Source organism: Hypanus sabinus, chromosome 12, assembly GCF_030144855.1.
Source record: "Hypanus sabinus isolate sHypSab1 chromosome 12, sHypSab1.hap1, whole genome shotgun sequence".
NCBI lineage: Eukaryota > Metazoa > Chordata > Chondrichthyes > Myliobatiformes > Dasyatidae > Hypanus > Hypanus sabinus.
In genome coordinates, this window is record NC_082717.1 from 13,807,695 (window position 1) to 13,834,817 (window position 27,123).

A 27,123-nucleotide genomic window follows, 5' to 3' on the forward strand; every position below is an offset into this window, starting at 1 on the left:
AGTTGTGACAGTGAATTCCACAGACTCACCATTCTCTGGCTAAAAAAAAATCCCCCTCATCTCTGTTTGAATCGACTTCCCTCTATTCTGAGGTTGTGCCTCACTATAGGACACATCCACTCTATCTAGGCCTTTCAACATTTGATAAGTTTCAGTGAGATCCCCTCTTACTTCTAAACTCTGGCAAGTTATAAAATCAGAAAGTACTCCAACATAGAAATAGGCCTTTTGATCCATCTAATCCATGCAAATATGATCTGCTTAGTCCCATCCAGACTATATCCATGCAACCAGACTATATCCTTCCTAATCCTCCCATCCATATATGTATTCAAACTTCTAAATGAACCCACATCTATCACTCTGCTGATAACTCATTCATGTGAGATCCAAGATGGCGGCGCGACGCAGCTTGCAGCGGCCACTCCGGAGCTGATTATCTGTTATTTGTGAAGTGGAGTGCTGTGCGCAATCATAATTGATTGAAAACGGACGTGGGAGCACGGAGGAACATCAGGAAATCTCCAGGAAGACCTTCTTAATTGCGGCTGCTGCTGTGAGGTCCGGGACTCTGCTGGGAAGAACAGGCCCCCAGTCCTCAGTGTTGCATTGCCGGTGGCTGTTGGCTAGGCCATCTTAATACGCTCGGCAGAAGATGGTGCCCGGAGAAGCTGTGCCGGAGGGGATGGTTGTCGGCTCGGAGGTTCGACGGACTCGGAGTCCGCTGCGGTCAGGTCGCTTTCGGTGTGTGCTGCGTCTGCGAGGCTGAGTCGGGCGGCGCCGTGGAAGTCCATAGCGGGGGTATTCCCTTCTGCCACCAGCGTGGGATGGCAAGTCTGTCGGGACCCTGGGGACTTGTGGAAACTGTGTGGTGATTTCTTTTTAACTTATAGTCCTTTAACATCTTTGGACTATTTTTACTGTGCCCATGGTCTTTTTTTTTAATCAATTATGCTATTGTTTGCACTGTTGTAACTATATGTTGTAACTATGTGGTTTTGTGCAGGTCTTGTAGCTTTAGTTTTTGGTCTTGTTTTGTCTGGTGGATTTGGAGCTCCTTTCTGGGGAACGTGCTAAGATGGTAGCGCGATATTAATACGCAGCAGCCTCTCCGGACTCTGGATTGGGGATTGCCAAACATTATGTGGATTTTCTGGTGTAGTCTGTTTTGTCATATGCTTTTGTGATATTCTGGAGAATGTTGTCTCATTTTTTAACTGCATTGCATTTGTGGTTTCTAAATGACAATAATCTGAATCTGAATACTCGACCACCCACTGAATGCAGACACCCCCACCCTGCCACAGATTATCCTAAATATTTCATTTTTCACCCAAACCCATGTCTGCTAGTTCTAGTCTCATCCATTCTTCCATTCTGGGGTGGGGGGGAGTTGGAATTTGCATGCAGTCACTCTATATTTTATTTACTGCCCATTGCCTTGCTGGCGTTTAGGGCAGCAATGAAGGTCCTCCATCTCTGGTGGTGTTCAGGGCTTCCTGCATCATGTCAGTAGTTTTCTGTTGGTTTTCACCTCTTGGTGCGTGGATATTAGGGATCTGGATGGCTATGGTCCTGCTGCAGGTCATTGGGAGCAGGCAGATTAAATAGTTTCAGCATGACTAGATGGACCAAAAGGCCTGTTTCTGTTCTGCACTTCTCTATGACTCTGTGCCTGTCAGTCGTGCAGGTCCCGGGTGGAGACTCAGGAATACTGTCGCACTCAGATGTAGAAGGATTCTCTAGCACTGTTTCTGTAACAATTTTGTTTTACCAGTCAGGGTTGTTAGTCCTGAGCTGAACCCCCAAACCTGAAGGACAGGTGGACCACTCTAAGTCTAGCCTCTGCCCTTTGACCTGTTTGGCATGGGTGACCCTACCAAGAGACGAAGCATAAAGCCCTGACTCAAGTCAACATAGCTCTCTGGGTCAATGAGGCACGCAAGCCTACAAACCCAGCAACAACGTTGTGGCCCTCGTGCAGGATTCACCCTATGTATACCTAACATAATTCAGCATAACTCTGTAAGATCTCTGTGAGTTCCTTTTACAACATCAGGAAAGCCCCCAGAGATTCTGAAGTACAGAGTAAAAGGCACAGAAGTATCTTGCAAATACCAAGGCCCACTCAGTACTGACTACATCACCCTTTCTCTGTTGAAGTTAGTTGTGGGTTAAAATTAATACTTTAAATTCCTGACAGGATGTGCCTTTCAAGGAAAAGTATAGCAAAATCCAACTCAGTTAGGAAGAGCAACACAAAATGCTGGTGGAATGCAGCAGGCCAGGCAGCATCTATAGGAAGAAGCACTGTCGACGTTTCGGGCCAAGACCCTTCATCAGGACTAACTGAAAGGAAAGATAGTAAGAGATTTGAAAGTAGGAGGGGAAGGGGGAAATGCGAAATGATAGGAGAAGACCGGAGGGGGTGGGGTGAAGCTGAGAGCCGGAAGGGTGATTGGCAAAAGGAATACGGAGCTAGAGAAGGGAAAGGATCATGGGACAGGAGGCCTCAGGAGAAAGAAAGGGGGAGGGGAGCACCAGAGGGAGATGGAGAACAGGCAGAGTGATGGGCAGAGAGAAAAAATAGAGGAGGGGGAAAAAGTGGGAAGAAGTGGGAGATAAGGATGTTATCGTAACAGGATGAGGAAAAGTTGGAATAGGAGTTGGTTTATTATTGTCACCTGTACCAAGATAAATGAAAATCTTGTTTTGCATACTGTTCACACAGCTCACATTGTTACACAGTGCATTAAGGTAGAACAAGATAAAATAATAACAGAATGCAAAATGAAGTGTAACAGGAGCAAAGAAAGTACAGTAAGGCAGACACTAAGGTGCAAGAGTCCTACTATACTAGGAAACTATTTGAAAGTATTGTAATAATCGGAAGGTGGCGGAAAGGAGGTATAAGGCTCTCCTTGCCTCCGCTGGCCTGCAGGTCACCCTCAGGCAAGGTGTAGCCCCTGCTTAACCTCTCCATCAGGGTCATGTGAAGCCACTGGAGCATGTGGTCGATGGTCGTATGACCAGCTGGTGCAGATCAAAAGTCCTAGTTATGTGATCACTGATGCCAGGCAGACAATCTCTGAAGAGTATTGATAATGGCTGGGAACACCTGTCTTGTGAAGACACTGTGCAGAAGAAGGCAATGGCAAACCACTTCTGTAGAAAAATTTGCCAAGAACAATAATGGTTATGGATAGATCCTGTTCGCCCACGTCATGTGACACGGCACATGATGATCATCATCATCATCGTGGGGTAGAAGCTATAGGGACTTGCAGGACTGTTTGCCAGCATTGAGAGAGTCTTCATGGTCTGTTTTATAGAATACCTCCCACCATCCCCCCACCCACCCCCAGCATGTACCAATCCCCAACTTCATTCCAAATCTCACCCTCCCACACTCACAAAATAAAGTCAAATGTTTCACAGAATACGTGAGAAAATTTAACCTTTGACTAAATTTAAACGCCAGTGCTCTGTGGTGGGCAAAAGTCATGTGATTGAATGGCACTGTGCATTACTGGAGTGACAGTACAAGGTCAGGTACGGTGAACAGAGTCTTTGGGTTTATTCACACAAGCAGCAACTCGTGATCAAGTGCTGCCTGACTTTGCTTCTCGTGAATGGTGTCACATGATCCCCCGTCAAATGATTACATCTGCGTTCTGCCAAAATCCCACTTGACAGCACAAATCTCCAGTAATGCTTGGCTTCCTCTTTGCATTCATTGTCCAAGGTATCCTGACACATTTTCTGATCTTGAACATGTTGTGTCAGCATTTACATCAATCAGAGTTGTCATCACAAACAGCAGGAGTCAGCTACCTGATACCCCCTCCCCCATCGTCTGCCCTGCTCCTCATAAACAACATGTCTGATCTTCCACTTCACTCCTCCTGTACTAACTTCATATCCAAACTTTCAAAGTAAGTTTATTATCAAAGTACATATATGTCACCATATACTACCCTGTGATATTCTTAACCAACGCTATCCAGCACATGCCCTCTTGGCATTACTACCATCGGGGGGGAGGTGCAGGATCCTGAAGACCCACACTCAATGTTTTAAGAAAAGCTTTCTTCCCTCTCCTATTAGATTCCTGAATGTTCCATCAATGCACAAACACTATCTCATTATGAATCTTCTTCATCATCACCATCATTTTGAGCTGTGTCGTATGACACGGGCGATCATAGTCTTTCTGAGCCCATGATCGTTCTTGACAGATTTTTCTCCAGAAGTGGTTTGCCATTATAACCATATAACAATCACAGCACGGAAACAGGCCATCTTGGCCCTCCTAGTCCGTGCCGAACCCTTAATCTCACCTAGTCCCACCTACCCGCACTCAGCCCATAACCCTCCACTCCTTTCCTGTCCATATACCTATCCAATTTTACCTTAAATGACACAACTGAACTGGCTTCTACTACTTCTACAGGAAGCTCATTCCACACAGCTATCACTCTTTGAGTAAAGAAATACCCCCTCGTGTTTCCCTTAAACTTCTGCCCCCTAACTCTCAAATCATGTCCTCTCGTTTGAATCTCCCCTACCCTCAATGGAAACAGCCTGTTCACGTCAACTCTATCTATCCCTCTCAAAATTTTAAATACCTCGATCAAATCCCCCCTCAACCTTCTATGCTCCAATGAATAGAGACCTAACTTGTTCAACCTTTCTCTGTAACTTAATTGCTGAAACCCAGGTAACATCCTAGTAAATCGTCTCTGCACTCTCTCTAATTTATTGATATCTTTCCTATAATTCGGTGACCAGAACTGCACACAATATTCCAAATTTGGCCTTACCAATGCCTTGTACAACTTTAGCATTACATCCCAACTTCTGTACTCAATGCTTTGATTTATAAAGGCCAGCGTTCCAAAAGCCCTCTTCACCACCCTATCTACATGAGACTCCACCTTCAGGGAACTATGCACAGTTATTCCTAGATCTCTCTGTTCCACTGCATTCCTCAATGCCCTACCATTTACTCTGTATGTTCTATTTGGATTATTCCTGCCAAAATGTAGAACCTCACACTTCTCAACATTAAACATTGCCTTCTTCTGGGCAGTGTCTTTACAAGACGGGTGTCCCCACCCATTATCAATACTCTGTAGAGATTGTCTGCCTGGTGCCAATGGTCGCATAACCAGCACCATGCACCACCTGCCCCCATGGCTTCAGGTGACCCTGATCGGGGAGATAAGCAGGTGCTACACCTTGCCCAAGGATGACCGGCAGGCTAGCGAAGAGAAGGAGCACCTTACACCTCCTTTGGCAGAGATGTATCTCTGTCCCACCACCCAATCTGTAACTTATACTCTTTTTTTCTCCCCCTCTTGCATTGTACTGCTGCTGCAAAACAACAAATTTCACAACACACTGTACATCAGAGATAATAAACCTGATCCTGATTTTGATTCGGAAATACTGAGCCCTGAGCCTCTTGGGTTGAGAATTCTCAAGAGCTTGCTGGTAGTGAACGCTGGGCAGTGATGTAAACCTGCGATGACGCAGCACCATCTCACAGTCATAGAGTACTAGAGCGCAGAAACAGGCCCTTTGACCCATCTTGTCCACACCAACCTATTCTTCTGTCTAGCCCCATCGACTTGTATCCAGACCATTTCCCTCTATACCCCTCCCATCCATGTGTAGATCTTCGTAAGTATAATGGCAAAAAACAAGTAACAACTCCTTTATTGTCAAACCACAGAGCATAAAGTGCGTTTAAAAGGCTTCACGTCATTACGTCATCATGTCAGACCAGCCTCTTGCAGTGAATCCCAGCTCAGGGTCGGTGGGTGTGAATTATGCCAACATTTCCACCCCTCACATTAACTTCCACATGCATCTGTCCAAACTTCTCTGAGATGTTAGAATTGAACTCCCATCTACCAGTTCCCGTGGCAGCCAGTTACATATTCCCCCCACCGTCTGAAGATCCCCCTTGAATATTTCGCTTTTCACCATATCTCGGTTGTCATTTCTGGCCAGTCCTGGTCCTTTATCGTACTGTGAACTAAACAGTAAACAGTGACTGTACCACTGCTGTTCAGTGGAACAAGTCGGTGACTTATCCAGAGGCCACTTTTCCATTGGTAGTATATTATTTGTGTCCTGTGGGTAGGAACTCTGTGACTCGTGATTCAGTGAAAGCAAATACAGAGCAGGTGAGAAAGCTGCTGAGGCCTCCTGCTCTCTGATTGTCATTCAGTGGCAGTGGACAGGGTCACAGGAACTTAATTCCCAGCGCTGGCTTTCATCTTCTGCCAGCAATTCAATTTGGCCACTGCCTTAATTCAGCAACTTCCTGTAAATATGGTGGCGATGTGAACTAATAAAGAGCATTTCTTTGAGCGAGCGGCCATATATAAAAAGTGGAGGAGTTTAGGAAAGAGGGCACAGCCTCAGCATTAGAGGGACGTCCATTTAAAACAGAGATGCGAGAGAAATTTCTTTCGCTAGAGGGTGGTGGACTTGTGGAATTTGTTACTACGGGCAGCTGTGGAGGCTGGGTCGTTGGGTGTATTTAAGGTGGAGATTGATAGGTTCTTGAGTGGGCACAGCATCAAAGGTTTCGGGGAGAAGGCCAGGAAGTGGGGCTGAGGAAGGGGGAAAATGGATCAGCCATGATTGAATGACTGAGCAAACTCGATGGGCTGAGTGGCCTAATTCTGCTCCTGTGTCTTATTATGGTCTTATATACACAGAGTGTGGTTGTAAGACAATAAGATCATAAGACACAGGAGCAGACTTAGGCCATTTGGCCCATCGAATCTGCTTCACCATTCCATCATGGCTGATCTATATTCCTTCCCAACCCCATTTTCCTGCCTTCTCCCCAAATGCTTTGATACCCTGACTAATCAAGAACCTACCAATCTCGGCTTTAAATGTACCCAATGACTTGGCCTCCACAGCCGTCTGGGCCAATGAATCCCACAGATTCACCACCCTTTCACGAATGAAATTCCTCCTTATTTATAGGTTTTGATAGCGTCTGTAGCTTTATAGCTCTATATGTAACATATAAAGCTACTTAAAGTTCAAAGTACATTTATTATCAAAGTATGTATACTTTATACAACCTCAAGATTTGTCTCCTTACGAGCAGTCACAAAACAAAGAAACCCAATAGCACCCATTAAAAAAAGACTGTCAAGCGCCCGGTGTGCAGAAAAAAACAAATTGTGCAAACAATAAAAGGAAGCAACTAACAGTCAGAACTGAAGTTCACGGAAGTGAGTCCACGGCCTCGAAGCCAGGCATCGCTGCGGCCGATCCAGGAGCCCGTTGGTTGCAGGCCGCAGCCTCAGTCCAGCGTAGAGACAAGTTAACCCGATGGAACAATGAGCTGAATCCTTTCCACCCAGCCCCGACACCCTGTCCTTTACAATCTGGCCTGGCACTTAAATCGTACAAACCTTAGGGTGTTCCTCGCTCTCAGACCCAGTCCCTGCTGCTTTGATGTGCTCCGGCATTTGGGCTCCGCCACCTTGATTCGGCCCATAGGTAACCTTACCAATTTGGCCCGGTGCTTAAATCGATCTGATCTAGGGTCGTTCCATTCTCTCAGGCCTGGGCTCAGGCAACGCCATTTCGACTCTGCCTCGCCTTGGTTCTGCTGCAGAGAATCATCTCCAAGTGCGCTCCAGCAATGGCGAAACATTGGCTCATTCCCCTCTCTCAGGCCCAGGCCCCACTCCCCTGATTCTACCCATACATGCCGCCATCCTGCACCTTCTGAGATTTCAGTTCAGTTCACACCGCAAAAATGCCGGCTCGTACAGGCAGTTCGAAAGCTCATCTCCGAAAGGGAAATTACAGGCTATTGATTGCAGCGATCATTTATCAGAAAACATGTGATTAATAAAGTAGTTAGTAGTTTTTTTAAAAGGCAAACACGAGAAAATCTGCAGATGCTGGAAATTCAAGCAACAACACACACAAAATGCTGGTGGAACGCAGCAGGCCAGGCAACATCTATAGGGAGAAGCGCTGTTGACGTTTCGGGCTGAGACCCTTCGTCAGGACTAACTGAAACAGTTAGTTAGATGCTGCCTGACCTGCTGCGTTCCACCAGCATTTTGTGTGTGTAGTTAGTAGTTTTGCTTGTTTTGTTTTGCTACCGGCATGTAGTCAGGTGTGGTTTGAAGATTCCTAAGTCCAATTCGAGTTTATTGTCATCTGCACAAATACGTGTATACAAAGGTGCATTGAAAAACATCCTCAAATCAAGTTAGGTCACTTTTATTGTCATTTCAACCATAACTGCTGGTACAGTACACAGTAAAAACAAGACAACGTTTTTCAGGATCATGGTGTTACATGAAACAGTACAAAAACTAGACTGAACTACGTAAAAACAACACAGAAAAAACTACACTAGACTACAGACCTACCCAGGACTGCATAAAGTGCACAAAACAGTGCAGGCATTACAATAAATAATAAACAAGCACAATAGACACAGTAGAGGGCAGTAAGTTGGACTCAGTCCAGGCTTCGGGTACTGAGGAGTCTGATAGCTTGGGGGAATAAATTGTTACATAGTCTGGTTGTGAGAGCCCGAATGCTCCGGTGCCTTTTCCCAGATGGCAGGAGGGAGAAGAGTTTTTACAAGGGGTGCATGGGGTCCTTCATAATGCTGTTTGACTTGCAGATGTGGCGTGTAGTGTAGATGTCTGTAATGGCGGGAAGGAAGACCCCAGTGATCTTCTCAGCTGACCGCACTATCCGCTACAGGGTCTTGCGATCCAAGATGGTGCAATTTCCGAACCAGGCAGTGATGCAGCTGCTCAGGATGCTCCTGTAGAATGTGATGAGGTTGGGGGGGGGGTGTGGGAGGTGGACTTCCCTCAGCCTTCGCAGGAAATAGAGACGCTGCTGGGCTTTCTTTGCTATGGAGCTGGTGTTGAGGGACCAGGTAAGATTCTCCGCCAGGTGATCACCAAGAAATTTGGTGCTCTTTACAATCTCTACCAAGGAGCCGTCGATGGTCAGCGGGGAGTGGTCGCTCCGTGCCCTCCTGAAGTCAACAACCATCTCTTTTGTTCACATTCAGATTCAGGTTGTTGGCTCTGCACCAGTCCGTTAGCTGCTGTACCTCCTCTCTGTAAGCTGACTCGTAGCATCCTTGTAGTAGCATCACAGGCACACAGCATTAGAGATACAATATATCACTGAAGGTTAACTTTCAAGTTGAGTCAGTGGTGAGGAAGGCAAATGCCATGTTAACATTCATTTCAAGAGGTCTAGAATACAAGAGCAAGGATGTGGTCCTGAGGCTTTATAAGGCACTAGTGAGGCCTCACCTTGAGTATTGTGAACAGTTTTGGGCTCCTCATCAAAGAAAAGATGTGCTGGCATTGGAGAGGATTCAGAGGAGCTTCACAAGGATGGTTCCAAGAATGAAAGGGTTATTATACGAGGAATGTTTGGTGGCTCTGGGTCTGTACTCACTGGAATTTGAAAGGATGAGGGGTGATCGAATTGAAACCTTTCGAACAGTAAATACAAAGAAACAACAAAAACAAGCAAAATAATAAGTAAGCAATAAATGTTGAGAACATGATGTGAAGAGTCTTTGAAAGGGAGTCCATAGGTTGTGAAGGGAAGTAGCTGTTCCTGAACCTGGTGGTGTGCAACTTCAGGTTTCTGTATTTCCTGTCCAATGGTAGCAGTGAGAAGATGGCACGGCCCAGATGGTGGGGATTGTTGATGATAGATTTTGCCTTCTTGAGGCAGCGCCAAATGCAGATACTTCTGCTGGTGGGGCAGAATGTGCCCATGATGTATCGGACTGAGTCCTCTACTTACTGTATCTTCTTATGCTCCTGCACCTTTGAATTGCCACACCAGACTGCAATACAACGGTACATAAAGAATAAAGATTTAAGATTAGCTTTATTTTGAAACTTACAATGGAAAGCATCATTTTGCATAATCACAGTCGGAGATACACTGGAGGCAGCCCGTAAGTGTGGAAATGCTTGCAGCACCAACGTGGCATATCTCCGTCATGCCAGTCCATGGCCTCTTGTACTGCCAGATGAGCCACAGTCAGGCTGGAGAAGCAACACCTTATATTCCATCTGGATAGCCTCCAATCTGATGGCATGAATATCGATTTCTCAAACTTCTGGTAATTGACCCCCCCCCCCCCCCTTCACCATTTCCCATTCCTGTTTCTCTCTCCCACCTTATCTCCTTTCCTGCCCTTCACCTCCCTCTGGTGCTCCTCCCTCTTTTCTTTCTTCCATGGCCGTCTGACCTCTCCTGTTAGATTCACCCTTCTCCGGCACTGTATCTGTTTCAACAATCAACTTCCCAGCTCTTTACTTCACCCCTCCTCACCTCCCGCTTTCACCTATCACCCACCACCTTGTACTTCTTCCTCCCCTTCCTCCACCTTCTTACCCTTCCTTCTCATCATTTTTCCAGTCCTGATGAAGGCTGTCAGCCCAGAACATCAACATCTTTTCCATAGATGCTGCCTGACCTGCTGAGTTCCTCCAGCATTTTTGTGTGTGTTACTTTGGATTTCTGGCATCTGCTGATTGTCTGGGGTTTGTGTAGCATGTCTCCAACCTACTAACCCTAACTCATATGTCTTTGGAATGTGGGAGGACACAGGAGCATCTGGAGGAAACCCGCGTGATCACGGGGACAGTGTACAAACCTCTTCCAGAGAAGAACAGAAATTGAACCCCAATCTTACAGCGGTATTATAAAGTGTTACACTAACGTCAATGATTGAGAGCAGGGTGTAGTTGGTGTTGGAAAGGTTGTCTTGCAGCCTTGGGACAAGGGAGTTCTCTGTGACCTCTCTGAGTGAAACTCTGGGGGTGGGTGGGATCAGTGATAATTGTCGATAATAACTGAAGTGTCATAGGCATAATATGGCTTCTCACAACAGTGTTGCTGCACACAGCCTCTGCTGGAGTAAAAGAACATAGAAAACCTACAGCACAATACAGGTCCTTAGGCCCACAAAGTTGTGCCGAACATGTCCCTACCTTAGAAATTACTAGGCTAACCTATAGCCCTCTATTTTCCTAAGCTCCATGTACCTATCTAAAAGCCTCTTAAAAGACCCTATCATATCTGCCTCCACCACCGTTGCCGGCAGCCCATTCCACGTACTCACCACTCTCTGAGCAAAAAACTTACCCCTGACATTTCCCCACACCTTAAACCTGTGTCCTCTTGTGGCAACCATTTCAGCCCTGGGGGAAAGCCTCTGCCTATCCACACAATCAATGCCTCTGATCATCTTGTACACCTCTGTCAAGTCACCTCTCATCCTCTGTCGCTCCAAGGAAAAAAATGAAGAGTAATGACTGGGCTGACTGTCCATTCATCTTCAATAAGTCGGTTTCCTTTGTCGATTAATTGATAATGGACTGATAGAGTTGTGGGATGGCTCAGCGGGAGCTCCATTGCTCCTGTAGTGTGTGAAGTTTGCTGTCTGGCTGGGAAGGGCTTGGCGATTGATTGATGAGTGACTGGATGCGGAGGGCTGTGGAGGACCACCTGTTGTCCACCTAAGTGAAGCCACTTGAATCACACCCTGAAGTGAAATAACCAGGCAAGCAGGCAGACGGCTAAATAGGAGGTCCTCGCTCTCTATTAAGCTGGCAGATATCTGAGGCGAGGCTGTTAGAGAAGCTAACTCACCCAGAAGACAGTGCCTCTCATTTCGGCAGCCTCTTCCACCTCACGTCATATGTTCCAACTGAAAAAGAAAGAGGCATTCACCTCATTGATTCTGTATTCTTCAGGAATTCTTGGGGCACCTGTGTACTGCGTTTGAGGCGTGCTTGCTCGGTAGCAGTGTCACTTGAGGTCATATTTTGGTTAGAGTTCTGAGTCACTTCACTCGAGGTTGCTCAGCCAGCTTGCTTGCGAAGCTGAAGCTGCAGTGTTGGATCTGCTGCCCTCCTTTGAGTCAGTCAACAGAATATCACAGATTGGTTTAATCCACAAATTCGGGAAACTGGCAAATAAAGAACTTATTGAAAACTTGCCAGTTTTTTGCCAGCTACAAAAAGTAATGTGCATGGGTTCTCTGTTTCATGTCTATCAGCCGCCTTAGACATTGGAGTGGTTGGAAGATTTAGCTTGAAGCATTGTGTGCTCATCAGATGCCAGGAAATTCCAGGATTAGTCAGGTTGCCTAAAGTTGTTAAACAACACACGATTTCCCCAGATGACACTGCTTTTTCACAGGCAATGCTAGGTCTCACACAGACAATACCGGGTCTCACACAGACAATACTGGTCTCATATATACAGCACTGGCTCTCACAGCAACCCTGGGTCTCGCAGGTGACGCTGATTCTCTTACAAACGGACACTGGGTGCCTCACGCATAACACTGATTCTCTTACAAACGGACACTAGGTACCTCACGCACAACACTGATTCTCTTACAAACGGACACTGGGTGCCTCACGCATAACACTGATTCTCTTACAAACGGACACTGGGTGCCTCACGCATAACACTGAATCTCGTCTTGGGACCTTCACACCCAGTATTCAGGCGATAGGAGTCTGCCAAACCCGGTGACATCTGCATCCTCCTGAGACAGCAACACCTCCTGGTGAAACTTGTGGGCCTGATCTCTGTGAGGACAACATTTCTGTCAGGTCCCTGGTGCCTGTGCTGTTGATGTAATAGCTGAGGAGCATCAATTTACGACAAGAGCATCGCATCCAAATGAGTTCTTGTGCTCCGCTAGTTACTAGTCTGGTTGTAACGCTCAGGTTTGTGGGCAGTTGCTCTTGCCTCTGCTGCCAACAATCTGTAACTCAGATGGCACCAATACAGCTTAACTCCCTATTATATTGTTTCCGATCAAAGACTTTTGTTGAAGTAGATGCTTTGTCCTTCTGAAGTGCTGATAGAAGGGGAGGCTTTGCTCTTAGACAAACACTTTAAACAAATGGCGTTCAAAGCATCTGGACATCCTCTGATTGGCTGCTTGGGTGCTTTATTCACTGTTATGGGTGTTTCACTCTGCTGAGTATTTGATCTGCGTATAATTCTGTCTGAGTGAGCAGAAATTAAACACTTCTAATCCTTTTCATGTTTAACAATACAACGTCCGTTGTAATCATTGCTTCCAGCTGTTCTCTTGAATGTCGGCCTCCCCACCGTGCATGTGCACTCATAGTCGAGAAAAGACCCACGGCACGTCGCAGAGACAGAACCAGGAGATGGGTGATCACTGAATGACCCTCTGATCGGAGGTGGGGTTTAAGCTGGAAGGGAAGGTGGGCAGGTTTAGGAGGAGGGGCTGAAAGAGGGGTGAAGGCATTTGACCATGGTGGTGAAGGAACTGCAGCAGTAAGATGGTTGAAGATGGGAGAGAGTGTGCTAGACATCAAAGCCTCTGTCCTCCTCCACTCCACCGTCTGGCTTGTTCTGCACCTGTGCTCTTTGGAGCTGCCAGTTTTCTGTGTCCATGCCTCTCTTCAGTGCCTCCTTGAAGAGCAAATTTCAGAATCAGAATCAGGTTTTTATGACTGACAGGTTCAAAGTTCAAAGTACATTTATTACCAAAATGCATGCAGTTTACATCACCATACACAACTCTGGGATTCATTTTCTTGCAGGCATACTGAATAAGTCCAATAACCGTAATAGAATCAGTGAAAGATGCATCGACAGGGCAGACAACCGGTGTGCAAAAGACGGCAAACTGTGCAAATAGAAAAAGAAAATAATAAATAATTAAGCATAAATACCAAGGTCATGAGATGAAGAGTCATCGAATGTAAGTCCATAAGTTGTGGAAACAGTTCAGTGGTGGGGTGAGTGGAATTGAATGAAGATATTCCCTCTGGTTCAAGAGCCTGTTGGTTGAGGGGTAGTAACTGTTCCTGAACCTGGTGGTGTGAGTCCTGAGGCTCCTGTACCTTCTTCCTGATGGCAGCAGTGAGAAGAGAGCATGTCCTGGGTTGTGGGGGTCCCTGATGATGGATGCTTCTTTCCTGCCACAACACTCCGTGTAGATGTGGTCAATGGTTGGGAGGACTTTACCTGTGATGGACTGGGCTGCATCCATTACTCTTGTAGGATTTTCAGTTCAAGGGCATTGGTGTTTCCATAATAGGCTGTGATGTAGCCAGTGAAAATAATCTCCACTATTGAAGTTTGTCCAAGTTTTAGGTATCATGCCTAATCTTTGTAAACTTTTAAGGAAGTAGAGGCACTGCTGTGTTTTATTTGTAATTGCACCTACATGCTTCATGAAATTTGTTCTTTTATGGCAGCAGTACAACACAAGTCACAAAAGGTTACTGTAAGTTTCAATAAAAATTGAAGTCAATAGTCAAAAATAGATGTGTTGGCGCATGGCCTAGTGGGCAAGGCATCAGACTAGTAACCTGAAGGTCACTGGTTCGAGCCTCAGCTGAGGCAGCGTGTTTGTGTCCTTGAGCAAGGCACTTAACAACACATTGCTCTGCGATGTCACCGGTGCCAAGCTGCATGGGTCCTAGTGCCCTTCCCTTGGACATCGGTGGCGTGGAGAGGGGAAGGCCTGCAGCTTGGGCAACTGCTGGTCTCCCATACAACCCTGCGCAGAAACTCCAGGCGCAAATCCATGGTCTCTCGAGACCGACGGTTGCCACCAAAAAAGTCAAAAAGAGGAATAGAGAGGTAGTGTTCATGAGTTGATAGACCGTTCATGGATGTTCAGAAATCTAATAGTGGAGGGGAAGAAACTTCCAAAAACGTTGATGGTGGGTCTTAAGGCTCCTGCACCACCTCCATGAGGGTAGTTATGAGAAGAGGGCTGGTTCTCCAATGGCCTTTTTTAACCTGTGTTCTTCCCAGAGGGAGCAGGGGAAGACCTGCCCTTCCATTGCACGTAAGGTGAAGGGGGGAATGTTGAAAGGAGATGTGTGGGGCAAGGATTTTGCACAGAGGGTGGTAGTGGAAGCAGGTACAATAGTGGTGTTTGAGAGGCTGTTAGAAACACACAAAAGTGTAGGGAATAGCAGGGTATAAATCAGTAGAAACGTAGTTTAATTTGGTGTTGTGTTCAGCACAGACATAGCAAGTCAAAGGGCCTGTTCTTGTGCTGTACTGTTCCATGCTCTGTGCCTTTTGTAGGTGGTACATGTTTCAGGAGCAATATTCAAGGCAGGGATCAGTGCTGACGGGTAGACCATGACGTTTGTGCTAGTTTTGAGGTCTTGATCTTCTAACCATTTTCCCCTCAGCCCCCTAAGGTTGTGCTGGCACTTTGAATTTCACCATCAAAGTCTACCTTCACCAAGAAGAGGCTCCCAAAATGTGGGAACTAGTTCCAGGGTTTGACCATGAACTTTTTTTGTTGGGGGGGGTGTGCCGGGAGCAATGTTGGTAAAGCACCTTTGTCTAATCAACAATGGGCAGTCAGGCTTTTTCTCTCCTATGCTTTGCTGAAAGCATCAATGATGAACCGGGGTTAGACTCATAAAGTGCTACACCTTCATCCCATCTAGTCCACACCAAATCGTTTATTCCGCCTTGTCCCATTGACCCGCTCCTGGACTAAAGCCCTCCATACCCCTCTCATCCATGTATTATCTAAACTTCTCTTACATGTTGCAATTGTACCCGAGTCCACCACCTCCACTGGCAGCTTGTTCCACTCTCACACCACCTCCTGACCCAAGCTTGATCTCCATTGCTGAGGTTTGGCTTTCTGAGTGTAGCCATCATAGTTTGAACAGTGAACCTTTAGTTCTGAAGATTAGCTTCAACTTGGGCAGCTCAGAGCCTCCCTGCCTCTGAACACAATAGGGGCAAACTCTGCACTTGGAGCATTGTGCCAAATCACAGGCTTTGCAAACCCACTAACGACTTGCAGTGGGAGAGACAGCCTCAACTCCCGAACTGAATAAAAAACCAAACACAAAGTGTTTGTACTTTAGAGGGAACAGTGCCAGTTGGCTGGAAATGGTGCTCTCCCTCCTCCCCTCAACCCTGAACACACAAACCTTCTTGGTAATCGTAACCGGTCCCTTTTTAACTACTTTGATCAGCAATGAAGTGCTGTGTTGGAAAGAAGGCAAATGGGCAACAGGAAGTGGAGCGTGAAGAAGCAGTTTTTAATCTTCTCAATTAATTTCTTGGCTCAGACTTTGCAACGACTTGTGGCAGTATTAAATGTCAGAGCTCTGACACAGAGTTTCCTCACTTGTTTACCATTTCATTTGGTGTCACCTCCTGCATCTGTTTCCTAAATGTATTTGATCTCTTCTGGTCTTTCTCCTTCTACTTTCTTCAACCCCCCCTTCATTTTATTCCGTTTCTCCTCCGCTGAATGCCTTCCACCAGTTTTCTTTTGATTTAGCTGGCACAGACTAGATGGGCCAGAGGGTCTGTTTCTGTGCTGTAGTGCTCTATGACTTCACAGCCAGTGGGGCCACTCTTGCGTAGGGTGTATAGTTGCCAAGGAGTCTAATGCTCAAAGTTACACCATGGTCATTTAGTAATAATTAATTGCTTCCAGCTGGTAAGTACAAGGTTCCACCTGCCAGTCATTATCCTTACAGTGGGCCAGTGAACTAGCAAAGGGAAAACCTCTTCATTTAGGATCAGGAGGGAGAACCATGACGAAGTTCTGGAATTCTGCAGGTCTGAAGTCAAAAAGGTTGGATCTCCGTCCAATTGGTGAAGTGGACGGGGCTTCAGAGAAGGTCTCTGTTCTCTCATCGAGTCCGTGAAATGCTGGGGAATCTCAGTGTTCACCCTCACCTCACTCGCTCCAGTGAGGGACAGGGACCATCCAACAGTGTGGGGTCCATACGCTACACTCACCACAGTCCACAAGACGTTCTGCAGATGCTGGAAATCCAGAATAACACACACAAAATGCTGGAGGATCTCAGCAGGTCGGGCAGCATCTATGCAGAGGAATAAACAGTCGACATTTTGGGCTGACAAAGAGTTCCAGCCCGATCTTTTCTTATTCTTCTCCATAGATACTGCCTGACCTGCCAAAATTATAATCAGAATCTGGTTTAATATCACTGACATATTATGTCACAAAATTTGTTGTTTTGCAGAGGCAGTATAGTGCAATACAAAAATGACAATAAGAAATATACGTATATTTAAAAAGCAATTAAATAGTGTAAAAAGAAAGCAAAAATAGAAAGATAGTGTTCATGGGTTGGTTCACAGTCCATTCAGATGTCTGATGGTGAAAGGAAAGAAGCTGTTTCTAAAGCATTAAGTGTGTAAGTTCAGGCTCCTGTACCTCCTTTGTGATGGTAGTGATGAGAAGAGTTTGTAGATGATATGAAGTTAACTGGAGGGACAGGTAGTTTTGAGGAAGTAAAGAGGCTATAGAAGGACTTAGACAAATTAGGAGAATTTGAGTTTTTTTTGTGTTTTCTCTCCACTTAGAAAGTGGTCATGCACGTTGGTAGAAGAAATGAGAAGTTGACTGCTTTCTAAGCAGAGAGAAAACACAAAAAAACTAAGGCTCAAAGGGACTTGGGAGTGCTTGTGCAGGATTCCCTAAAGGTTAATTTGCAGGTTGAGTCAGTGATCAAGAAGGCAAATGCAATGATAACATTCATTTCAAAATGAGTAGAATATAAAAGCAATGATACAATGTTGAGACTTCATAAAGCACTGGTGAGGCCTCACTTGGAGTATTGTGAGCAGTTTTGGACCCTTATCTTAGAACGGATGTGCTGAAACTGGAAGGGGTTCAAAAGAGGTTCATAAAATGATTCCAGGATTGAATGACTTGTCATATGAAGAGCATCTGATGGCCCTGGGCCTCTATTCTGTGGAATTCAGAAGAATGAGGGATGACCTCATTGAAACCTATCAAATGAAGAGGCTGTTTCCTATAGTGGGGGAGTCTAAGACCAGAGGACACGGCCTCAAAATAGAGAGGCATCCTTTTAGAACAGAGATGAGTGGAATTTCTTTCACCAGCAAGTGGTGAACCTATGGAATTCGTTGCCACAACCAGATGTGGAAGCCAAGTATTTAAGGCAGAGATTGATAGATTCTTGATTGGTCAGGGCAGGAAGGGTTACAGGAGAAAGGCAGGAGATTGAGAGCAAAACTGGATCAGCCATAATGAAATGGCGGAGCAGACTTGATGGGCCAAATAGCCTAATTCAACTCCTATGGTCTTATGGTACTAGGCAGGTAAGAGGAAGCAGAAGGCCAGAGTGGGCAATAGAGGAAGAGGGTGTGGATTAGTTTACTGGAAGGATAAATCAATATTCATGTCATCAGGTTGGTGGGTACCCAGACGGAATATGCCCAGTGTGTTGTTTTTCTTTCTTTGTGTGCAGTTTTTCATTAATTCTGTTGTGCTTCTTTGTATTTACTGTGAATGCCCTCAAGGAATCTCAGGGTAGTATATTGTGACATTTATGTACTTTGATAATAAATTTACTTTTCAACTTTGAAAGGCACATTTCTGGGCCAGCATTGGTGTGTCAAGAGAAAGGCCATCTACAGGCATTCAATGTGTCCCCTTCCTCTCCCCGCAGGTAAAAGTCATGCTGCGAATCTGTCCCGCCTCTTTGGGGGACTTGTCCGAATCCAGCTGCTTCTTCAAGGTGGACCCCCGTAAGAAGCAGATTACCCTGTACGACCCTCCGGTGAACGGTCTGCAGAACTCCTCTCAGAAGAGAGGCTGTCTAGTGCCGCCAAAGATGTTTGCCTTTGATGCCGTCTTCCCACAGGACTCTTCGCAGGTCAGTGTATTCACTGTCTACTTAAGAGGCAGCCTTCCCAAATACTACTCATATTCCAAGCACCCTCCCCTCTTGTCGCTGAGGCACATGGGGCTGGTGGGAGTGGGCTGTGAGAGCTATTGGCTGTTAGCCTTACTCAACACGCTCTACTGTGTCCATTTACTGGAACAACAAGGGTTCATTCCAGCGTGTTTCTCTAACCCTGGCTGATCACTGGCTCAGCTGGTAGTTTTGCAGCCTCATAGTGCCAGTGACCTGACCTCCAGCACTGGCGTGATCTCTCTGTCACCCTCTGGGTTCCCCACCAGCTGTTCTGGTTTCTCCTCTTGTCCAAAGAGCTGGGAAGTGGGGCTTATCTGAGGCCCATGTTGGATCTCTGTCAAAAATGGTGAGCAGTCGTTATTCCAAGATTTCAGATTATTTTAGAGTGCAAATGTACAAATACTAAGCTAACTAAATAAAGGGCTGAGAAACAATGCCAAGTTGTGCATAGAAAAAGAATAAAAATGGCATTTCTGAGAAGTCTATCACTTTTATAGATAAGAGAATTTCCTCAGATGGAGATAAATTAGTTAATAGTAATAGATAAATAAAATAGGCATCCGCTAGTCTCGAGATCATGGATTTGCGCCTTGGAAAGTTTCCAGGGTGCAGGCCTGGGCAGGGTTGTATGGGAGACCGGCAGTTGCCCAAGCTGCAAGCCTTCCCCTCTCCATGCCACCGATGTTGTCCAAGGGAAGGACAAGGGCCAATACAGCTTGGCACTGGTGTTGTCGCAGAGCAATGTGTGGTTAAGTGCCTTGCTCAAGGACACAACATGCTGCCTTAGCTGAGGCTCAAACCAGTGACCTTCAGATCACTAGACCAATGGCTTAACCACTAGGCCACTTATTAGTTAATAGGCTACATAATTAAAACAATTTCATCACATGGGTAATGTGATGATACTTAGCCAATGAAAAATGAGTAAGTTGATAAACCGTTAGTTTAGCTGCTATACCACTTTCTGCCAGTGAGAGTGAAAAATGCACGAGTTTGTTAAAAAATACAAATCCTATAAAAAGTATTATTAAAAAAAAGACCGTGGTTTCCAACACTATTTGGCTGATGTGGACACAAGGGTCTATGAGTTAAATGATTCTATAAAATGTGAAGCACATTTGATGAGCTGCAGACACCTGCTTATGTTTCTTACAGGGGGTTTGTGTGGAGAATCAAGGTAGGTGGAAAAAATAAGGCATTTTTATTACATTTTCTTTCCTTACAGTTGCGAAGGAGGGTGTGAGACCCAGTGAACCTGTCATGACTCCTGGAGTCCCTTGTCAGTCCCATTCCTCCACTTACCTGTCTAACCTGTTCCTTACAGGCCCATCAGTTGATTCACCTGCATACTCAGGGCAACTTTAAAGCACCCAATTAAACTCACAATCTTTGGGACGAGGGAGGTAACTGGAGTATCGGGGAGGGAGGCACCAACACAGTCACAGTGAAAACATGCAAACTCCACACCGTCAGTCAGTCAAACTCTGTTTCTCACTACCACCAATCTTGGTAACGAATGAACAGAAAATTTTGGAGGGACTCAGCAGGTCCGGAAGCCACAGTGGGAAGAGAAATGAAGGGACAGAAGCCCCTTTGAAATTATACTTCTGTTTCCCTCTGTCTTTCTCTCTGCACAGGGCTGGCACGTTAGCATAGTGGCTAACACAACGCTTTACAGTACCAGCGACCCAGGTTCAATTCCTGCCACTGCCTGTAAGGAGTTTATACGCTCTCCCCGTGACTGTGTGGGTTTCGTTCAGGTGCTGCAGTTTCCTCCCACAGCCCAAAGATGTACCAGTTTGTAGGCTAATTGGTCATTGTAAACTGTCCCCTGATTAGGCTCGGATTAAATTGGGGGACTACTGAACGGCTCAGCTGAAAGGGTGGAAGATCCTACTCTGCGCTGTATCTTGAAATAAATAAATAAATCAATCAATAAATAAATGGATAGAGATACTTCCAGAGCTGATGAGCATTACCAGCATTTTTAAGATTGCCACTTTATGGAGTGAACTAAATCTTCAAAACTAAGTTTGAAAAGGCAGAAGCGTGCGAGGTAAGAAGGTACTAGAGGTAGGAGAAGAAGGCGGTACAGCAACACACAAAATGCTGGAGGCCAAGCAGCATCTAAAATAAACAGGGAATCAACGTTTTGGGCCGAGACTCTTTGTCAAGACAGGAAAGGAAGGGTGAAGGAGCCAGAACAGGAAAGAGGGAGGGGGGGAAGGAGTACAAGCTGGCAGGTGATAGGTGAAGCCAGGCGAGGGGAAGTAGGTGGGTGGAGGAGGGTGGTAATTAAGAAGCTGGGTGGTGATAGGTAGAAAAGTTAAAGGACTGCAAAAAAATCTGATAGGAGAGGAGGAAAAAGGAGTTGAGGCACCAGGGGGAGGTAATAAGGAGAAGGGAAGTGGTAAGAGGGAGCCAGAATGGAGAATGGAAATAGAGAGAAGAGGGAAGGGGAAAAACCAATGTCTGTTGAACCTTGTTGGTCAAAGGACACATTCGCTCTGTGTTCCAAAGTCAGAGCATCATGTGGGGGACACGTCAGCCTGAAATGTTTGGAGTTCAGTCCAGTGTCGAAGTCACCTGGATTTGTTGGGCTCCTGTGTAACCCTCTGAAACTCCTCTGTTTCCACTGTAGGCTGAAGTTTGTGCTGGGACTGTAGCAGAAGTCATCCAGTCCGTGGTGAACGGGGCTGACGGCTGCGTCTTCTGCTTTGGCCACACCAAACTAGGTTGGTTGACATTCTTAGCAAGTGGCTTCAACTGTTCTCTGGCTCTTCAACCACCTTCTTCCCAAGACTTCCCTCACCCCACCCCTCAACTTGCTCCATCTGCCTCTCCATATTTTTACCTCTTTCTCTTTTTGTCTGCCTCCATCTTTCGTTCTCCCTACTCTAGCCCCACTCCCTTCCCCTACCTGTCACTACCTGCCAGTCAATCCCCCAATTGCTTTGAATTTCTTTCTCCCCACTCCTCTCTATGCCATCCATTTTGTCTCTCCATCTCAGTCCAGATGCAGGGTTTCAATGTGAAATGCCGACATTTCCTTTCCCTCCACAGGTACTGCTCAACCCATTCAGCTATGTCTTCTTGTCTAATTCCCTCAGTCAGGGTGGAATGATGCAGCAGACTTGATGGGCCGAGTGGCCTAATGGCCTTTTGTCTTATGGTTTCTTGTACTGACAGATTAATGTCGGCTCTCAGTAAAGTCGACGAACAAACAGTTCCCCGCACAATACGGTGGATTAGTTCCCTCAGCCACAGCACCGGGCTGGGGTAAAAACCCAACACCACCTCCTCATTGGTAGCATTTACAGACAATTCGCCATGTCGGTGATGGTAACAACTGTTCAGTGATTGCTTGGCACATTTTGACAGACCACCTTCAGATAATGAGCAGCTAGCCTGTTGTTCTGGTGCTGAGCAAACGACAAAATAGCATGTAAGATACCTGGACAACTTTCTTCTCTTTAAAATCCCCATGACTGTGGGTGCTTCAGTTTGCTCCCACAATCCAAATATCCACCCGTTAGTAGGTCAAGTTGGGCAGACTCAACTGGCTGAATGGCCTAATTCTGCTCCTTTGTCTTATAGTCGTAATTGGTCATTATAAATTGGCCTGTGATTAGACTAGGGTTAAATGGATAGGTTGCTGGGCAGCATCACTCAATGGGCCAGAAGGGTCTGTTCCACATAATCTGAGTAGAGTAAAATAAAACAAATGCAATAATTTAAGTGCTTTCAAATCCCCTAAGGAAACAGGGGCTTCAGGTTATGGATGTAGGACAACTGGCAAGACAGCGCCTATTCAAATGTCTTTTGACTATTGTTATTTTACCCACTTCCTTCAGCAGTTTTTTCCATATCCAGAACAGTTACCCCTCAAGTTTCAGCTAAATCTCTCCTCTCGCACATTAACCGTTTGACCTCTAATTCTTTACTCCCCAACACTGAGTTAAGAGTGAATGTGTTCTGTGCAAAACTCTTAGGCACATATATGTAGCTTGCCCAAGGCTTTTGCACAGTACTGTATTTATTGTCTTCCCAGTTACCAAATAGCATTTCATACTTCTGAGCTAATACAAAGCTAAGTACTCTTTATTTCTGCTTTCCAGCCACCGCCCTATTTTAGTCAATAAACAGTACTGTGAAAAGCCTCAGGTACCCTAACTATACATGTCCCCAAGACTTTTGCATAGTACTATATCTTTTAAAAGCCAGTTAGACCGGTACATAGATAGAAAAGGTTTAGAGCAGGGAGTTCCCAACCTTTTTTATGCCATGGACCCCTACCATTAGCCAAGGGGTCCATGGACTCCAGGTTAGGAATCCCTGGTTCAAAGGGATATGGACCAAATATGGGTAAATGGGACTATCTTTGATGACTATCTTGGTTGGTGTGGACGAGATGGTCTGCTTCCATGCTTTATAACTCTGTGACTCTATCTATGCCTTTCACGATTTCCTAAACCTGTAATGCACTGGTAATTGCATATTGTAGTCATCGTCATTACATGCCGTATCGTATGATGTAGACGACCACGGTCTCTCCATGACCATGATTATTCTTGACAAATTTTTCCACAGAAGTGGTTTGCCATTGCCTTCTTCTGAGCAGTGTCTTTACAAGACAGGTGATCCCAGCCATTATCAATACTCTTCAGAGATTGTCTGCCTGGAATCAGTGGTCGCATAACCAGGGATTGTGATGTGCATCAGCCGCTCAAACGACCAGTCACCATCTGCTCCCATGGTTTCACGTGACCCTGATCAGGGGGCTAAGCAAGTGTTGTACCTCAACCAAGGGTGACCTGCAAGTTAGTGGAGGGAAAGAACACCTTACACCTCCTTTGGTAGAGATGATTCCCCACCCCGCCACCATTGAAATTCAGCCTCATTGGTGTCCTTTTTTGCACAGAGAGGTTCACATTACCACGAAAACATTATGTGTTTAGCGTAAATTGTGGGTGAATTTTAACTGTTGGAATTCTGTTAGACTGTGTTATTCTGTCCCATGTTGTAATCTGAGCCCACTCTTCTGTGATGTGCCAGGGAAGTCGTACACAATGATTGGGAGAGATGACTCCATGCAGAACCTGGGTATCATCCCCTGCGCCATCTCCTGGCTTTTCAAACTGATTAACGAGAGGAAGGAGAAGACGGGAGCTCGATTCTCAGTCCGGGTCTCGGCAGTCGAAGTGTGGGGGAAGGAAGAAAACCTGAAGGACCTACTTGCTGAGGTGGCCACAGGCAGTTTGCAGGACGGCCAGTCTCCTGGAGTCTACCTTTGTGAGGACCCCATCTGTGGCATGCAGGTAATCTAGTCTATTGTTCACTGCCCAAGGCTTTCTGAAACTTTTTATAAGCAGGATTATTTCCTTCAAAAGTGGAGGCACTGGTAGCACCTTCAACCATTTTCCAAGGACTGGCATTGAGGACAGATGTTGGATGTATGTGCTCCCAAGGGTAAGAGGACTATGATAAAGATGCCCCCCCACCTCCCGTGCTGCCCTCCCCCTCCCTTCCCAACACAGCCTGACTGAGGTGATATGATGTAGTCCTTTTGCCACAGCCTGATTACAGGTTCTGAGGGCACAGCCTCAGAATAGAGGGACGTCCCCTCAGAGCAGAGATGAGGAAGAATAGAATTTCTTTAGCCAGAGGGTGGTGAATCTGTGGAATCCATTGCCAAAGACAGCTCTGGAGGCCGTTTTAAGGCCATGATTTATAGGTTTTTGGATTGGTCAGGGGGTTAAGATTTATGGGAAGAAGGCAGCAGAATGTGGTTAAAAAGTCAGCCATGATTGAATGGCAGTGCAGGGTCAGTAGGCCAAATAGCCGACTCCTGCTCTTTCCTTGCCTTCTCACATTCTTATGGGTGGGCAGAGTGAATGGATAAGTTGGGGCAGGTGGATTATATAAGCTGGAGGAATGTGGGAGGTCATTCACTTTGGCAGACAATGTAGAAGAGCAGAGGTTGGAAGATGTCGATCTTCAAAGAGATTTGGATTTCCCTGTACACAAACCAGGGCAAGTTACCGTGCAGGTTCGGCTAGCAGATGGCATGTCTGACATCTATTGCAAGAGGAAATGTGTGCAAGAGCAAACATAATTTATTTGAATTAAACACTCAGTGGCTACTTTACTGGGTACTCTTTGTACCTAATAAAATGGCCACTGACTGTATGTTTGTGGTCTTCTGCTACTGTAGCCCATCCTCTTCAACATTCGACACGTTGTGCATTCAGAGATTGTCTTCTGCACACCACTGTTGAAATGTGTGGTTATTTGAGTTACTGCCACCTTCCTACCAGCTTGAACCAGTCTTCTCGACCGGTGTCATTAACGAGACATTTTCACCCCCAGGCTGCTGCTCACTGTATGTTTTTGCTTTTCATGCCATTCTCTGTAAACTTTAGAGACTGTTGTGCATAAAAATCCCAGGAGATCAGCAGCTTCTCAGATACTCAAACCACCCCATCTGGCACCAACAATCATTCCGTAGTCAAAGTCACCTAGATCACATTCCTTCCCCATCCTGATGGTTGGTCTGAATGACAATTGAACCTCTTGACCATGTCTGCATGCTTTTAGGCATTGAGTTGATGCCACAAGATTGACTGATATGCATTAATGAGCAGGTGTTCCTAGTAAAGTGGCCACTGGGTGTATGGGTTGCTGGTGAGACAGTTTCTGGAATATTGTGGAAAAGAGTGAACAGTCGATATTTCAGGCCAAGACCCTTCATTAGGACTGGAAAAAGAAACATGATAAGTTAGAGCAAGAAGGTGTCGGTGGGGGTGGGGGAGAAAGAAGTGTTGGGGTCATCTTCTGTAACACTTCACCTGTGAGTCTGTTGGAGTCATCTCTGTATTCGGTGATCCGGGTATGGCCGGCTGTATATCGATGAGATCCGATGTAGATTGGGAGGCCATTTCATCGAACATCTACTCTCCATCCACCAGCAAAAGCAGGATCTCCGGGTGGCCTCCCACTTCATTTCTACTTCCCATTCCTATTCTGACATGTCAGTCTGTGGCTTCCTCAACTGCCGCAGTGAGGCCACACTCAGGATGGAGGAGCAACACCTTATATTCCGTCTCAGTAGCCACCAACCAAATGGTATGAATGTTGATTTCTCGAACTTCCGGTAATTGCCCCCCACCTTTCACCATTCCCATTCCCACTTCCCTCTCTCAACTCTCTCTAGTTATAGGCCCATCACCACCCCCCCCCCCCCGGTGCTCCTTCCCCTTTCTTCCAGGGCCTTCTACCCTCTCCCTCTACCCTCTTCTACCTTCCCCTTTTCCAGCCCTTTATCTCTTTCACCTATTGCTTCCCAGCTCTTTACCCCTCCCACTCTCTCTCAGTTTCACCTAACACCTACCATCTTGTACCTCTTCTTCCCCTCCCTCCCCCCACCTTCTTGCTCCAACCTCACTTTTCTCTCCAGTCCTGATGAAGGGTCTCTGCCCAAAACATCAACTGTTTACTCTTTACCATTGATGCTGCCTGACCTGCTGGGTTCCTCCAGCATTTTGTGTGTGTTGATTAGGTTTCCAGCATTTGCAGATTTTCTCATCCTGGAGTACCGTGCGCAGGTTTGGTCTCCCTGCCTCTGTAAGAATATACCTGCAATTGGAGGAGTGCCTCATGGTTCACCAGGTTGATTCCTGGAACAGGGGAGTTGTCCTGTATGGAGAGGTTAATTAGCCTGTGCCTATTCTCTCTCAAGAATGAGAGGAAATGTCTCTCAAACGTACAGTACAGAGTAGGTGCAGAGATGTTTCACCCGGCTGGACTGTCTGGGGTAAGGATCATATTCAAAATGCAGGGTCAACTGTCCGAAGTGAGACAAGAATTAAACTCCTCCATGCAGTGGTTGGTGACACTGTCTGTGTCTGAGGCAGAGATCGATAATGTATTTGGTGTTAAGGAAGTGAAAGGATGAGGGGATAATGCAGAGTAGTGGAGACTGGCAGTGGATCTCAGGTCTGGTAGAGTGGAGTTGAGGGACTAGGTGGCCTCCTTCTGAACATAACACTCTTTGTGTTCTTCAAAAATCTAAAGACCTGAGCACAGTCTTTACTCAACAATTAAATGATCTCTGGAACATTCTCTCATTCTTGAGTGAGAATAGACACAGGCTAATTAACCTCTCCATAATAGGGCAACTCCCCTGTTCCAGGAATCAACCTGGTGAACCATCAGGTCTTTAGCTCAGTTCTCATTAAATTGCCTCCATCACTTCATCCAGTCACAAGTTTCAGCCACCTTCTAGGCTTCCATGAAATTATAATGAGATGTGTTTTAAATTTTCTTT

The 27,123-nt window shown here is 46.0% G+C and overlaps 1 protein-coding gene across 2 annotated transcripts in view; it reads left to right on the plus strand.

The window, feature by feature from the left end:
* The window catches only part of kif26ba (kinesin family member 26Ba), a 356,970-nt gene that overhangs the window by 259,223 nt on the left and 70,624 nt on the right, over positions 1 to 27,123 (plus strand). For both annotated transcript variants that reach the window (XM_059985564.1, XM_059985565.1), the window contains 3 exons: positions 18,549 to 18,755; positions 21,439 to 21,532; positions 23,853 to 24,115. In XM_059985564.1, coding sequence (XP_059841547.1) covers positions 18,549 to 18,755; positions 21,439 to 21,532; positions 23,853 to 24,115 — 564 coding nt within the window. The remainder of the gene's footprint in view (positions 1 to 18,548; positions 18,756 to 21,438; positions 21,533 to 23,852; positions 24,116 to 27,123) is intronic.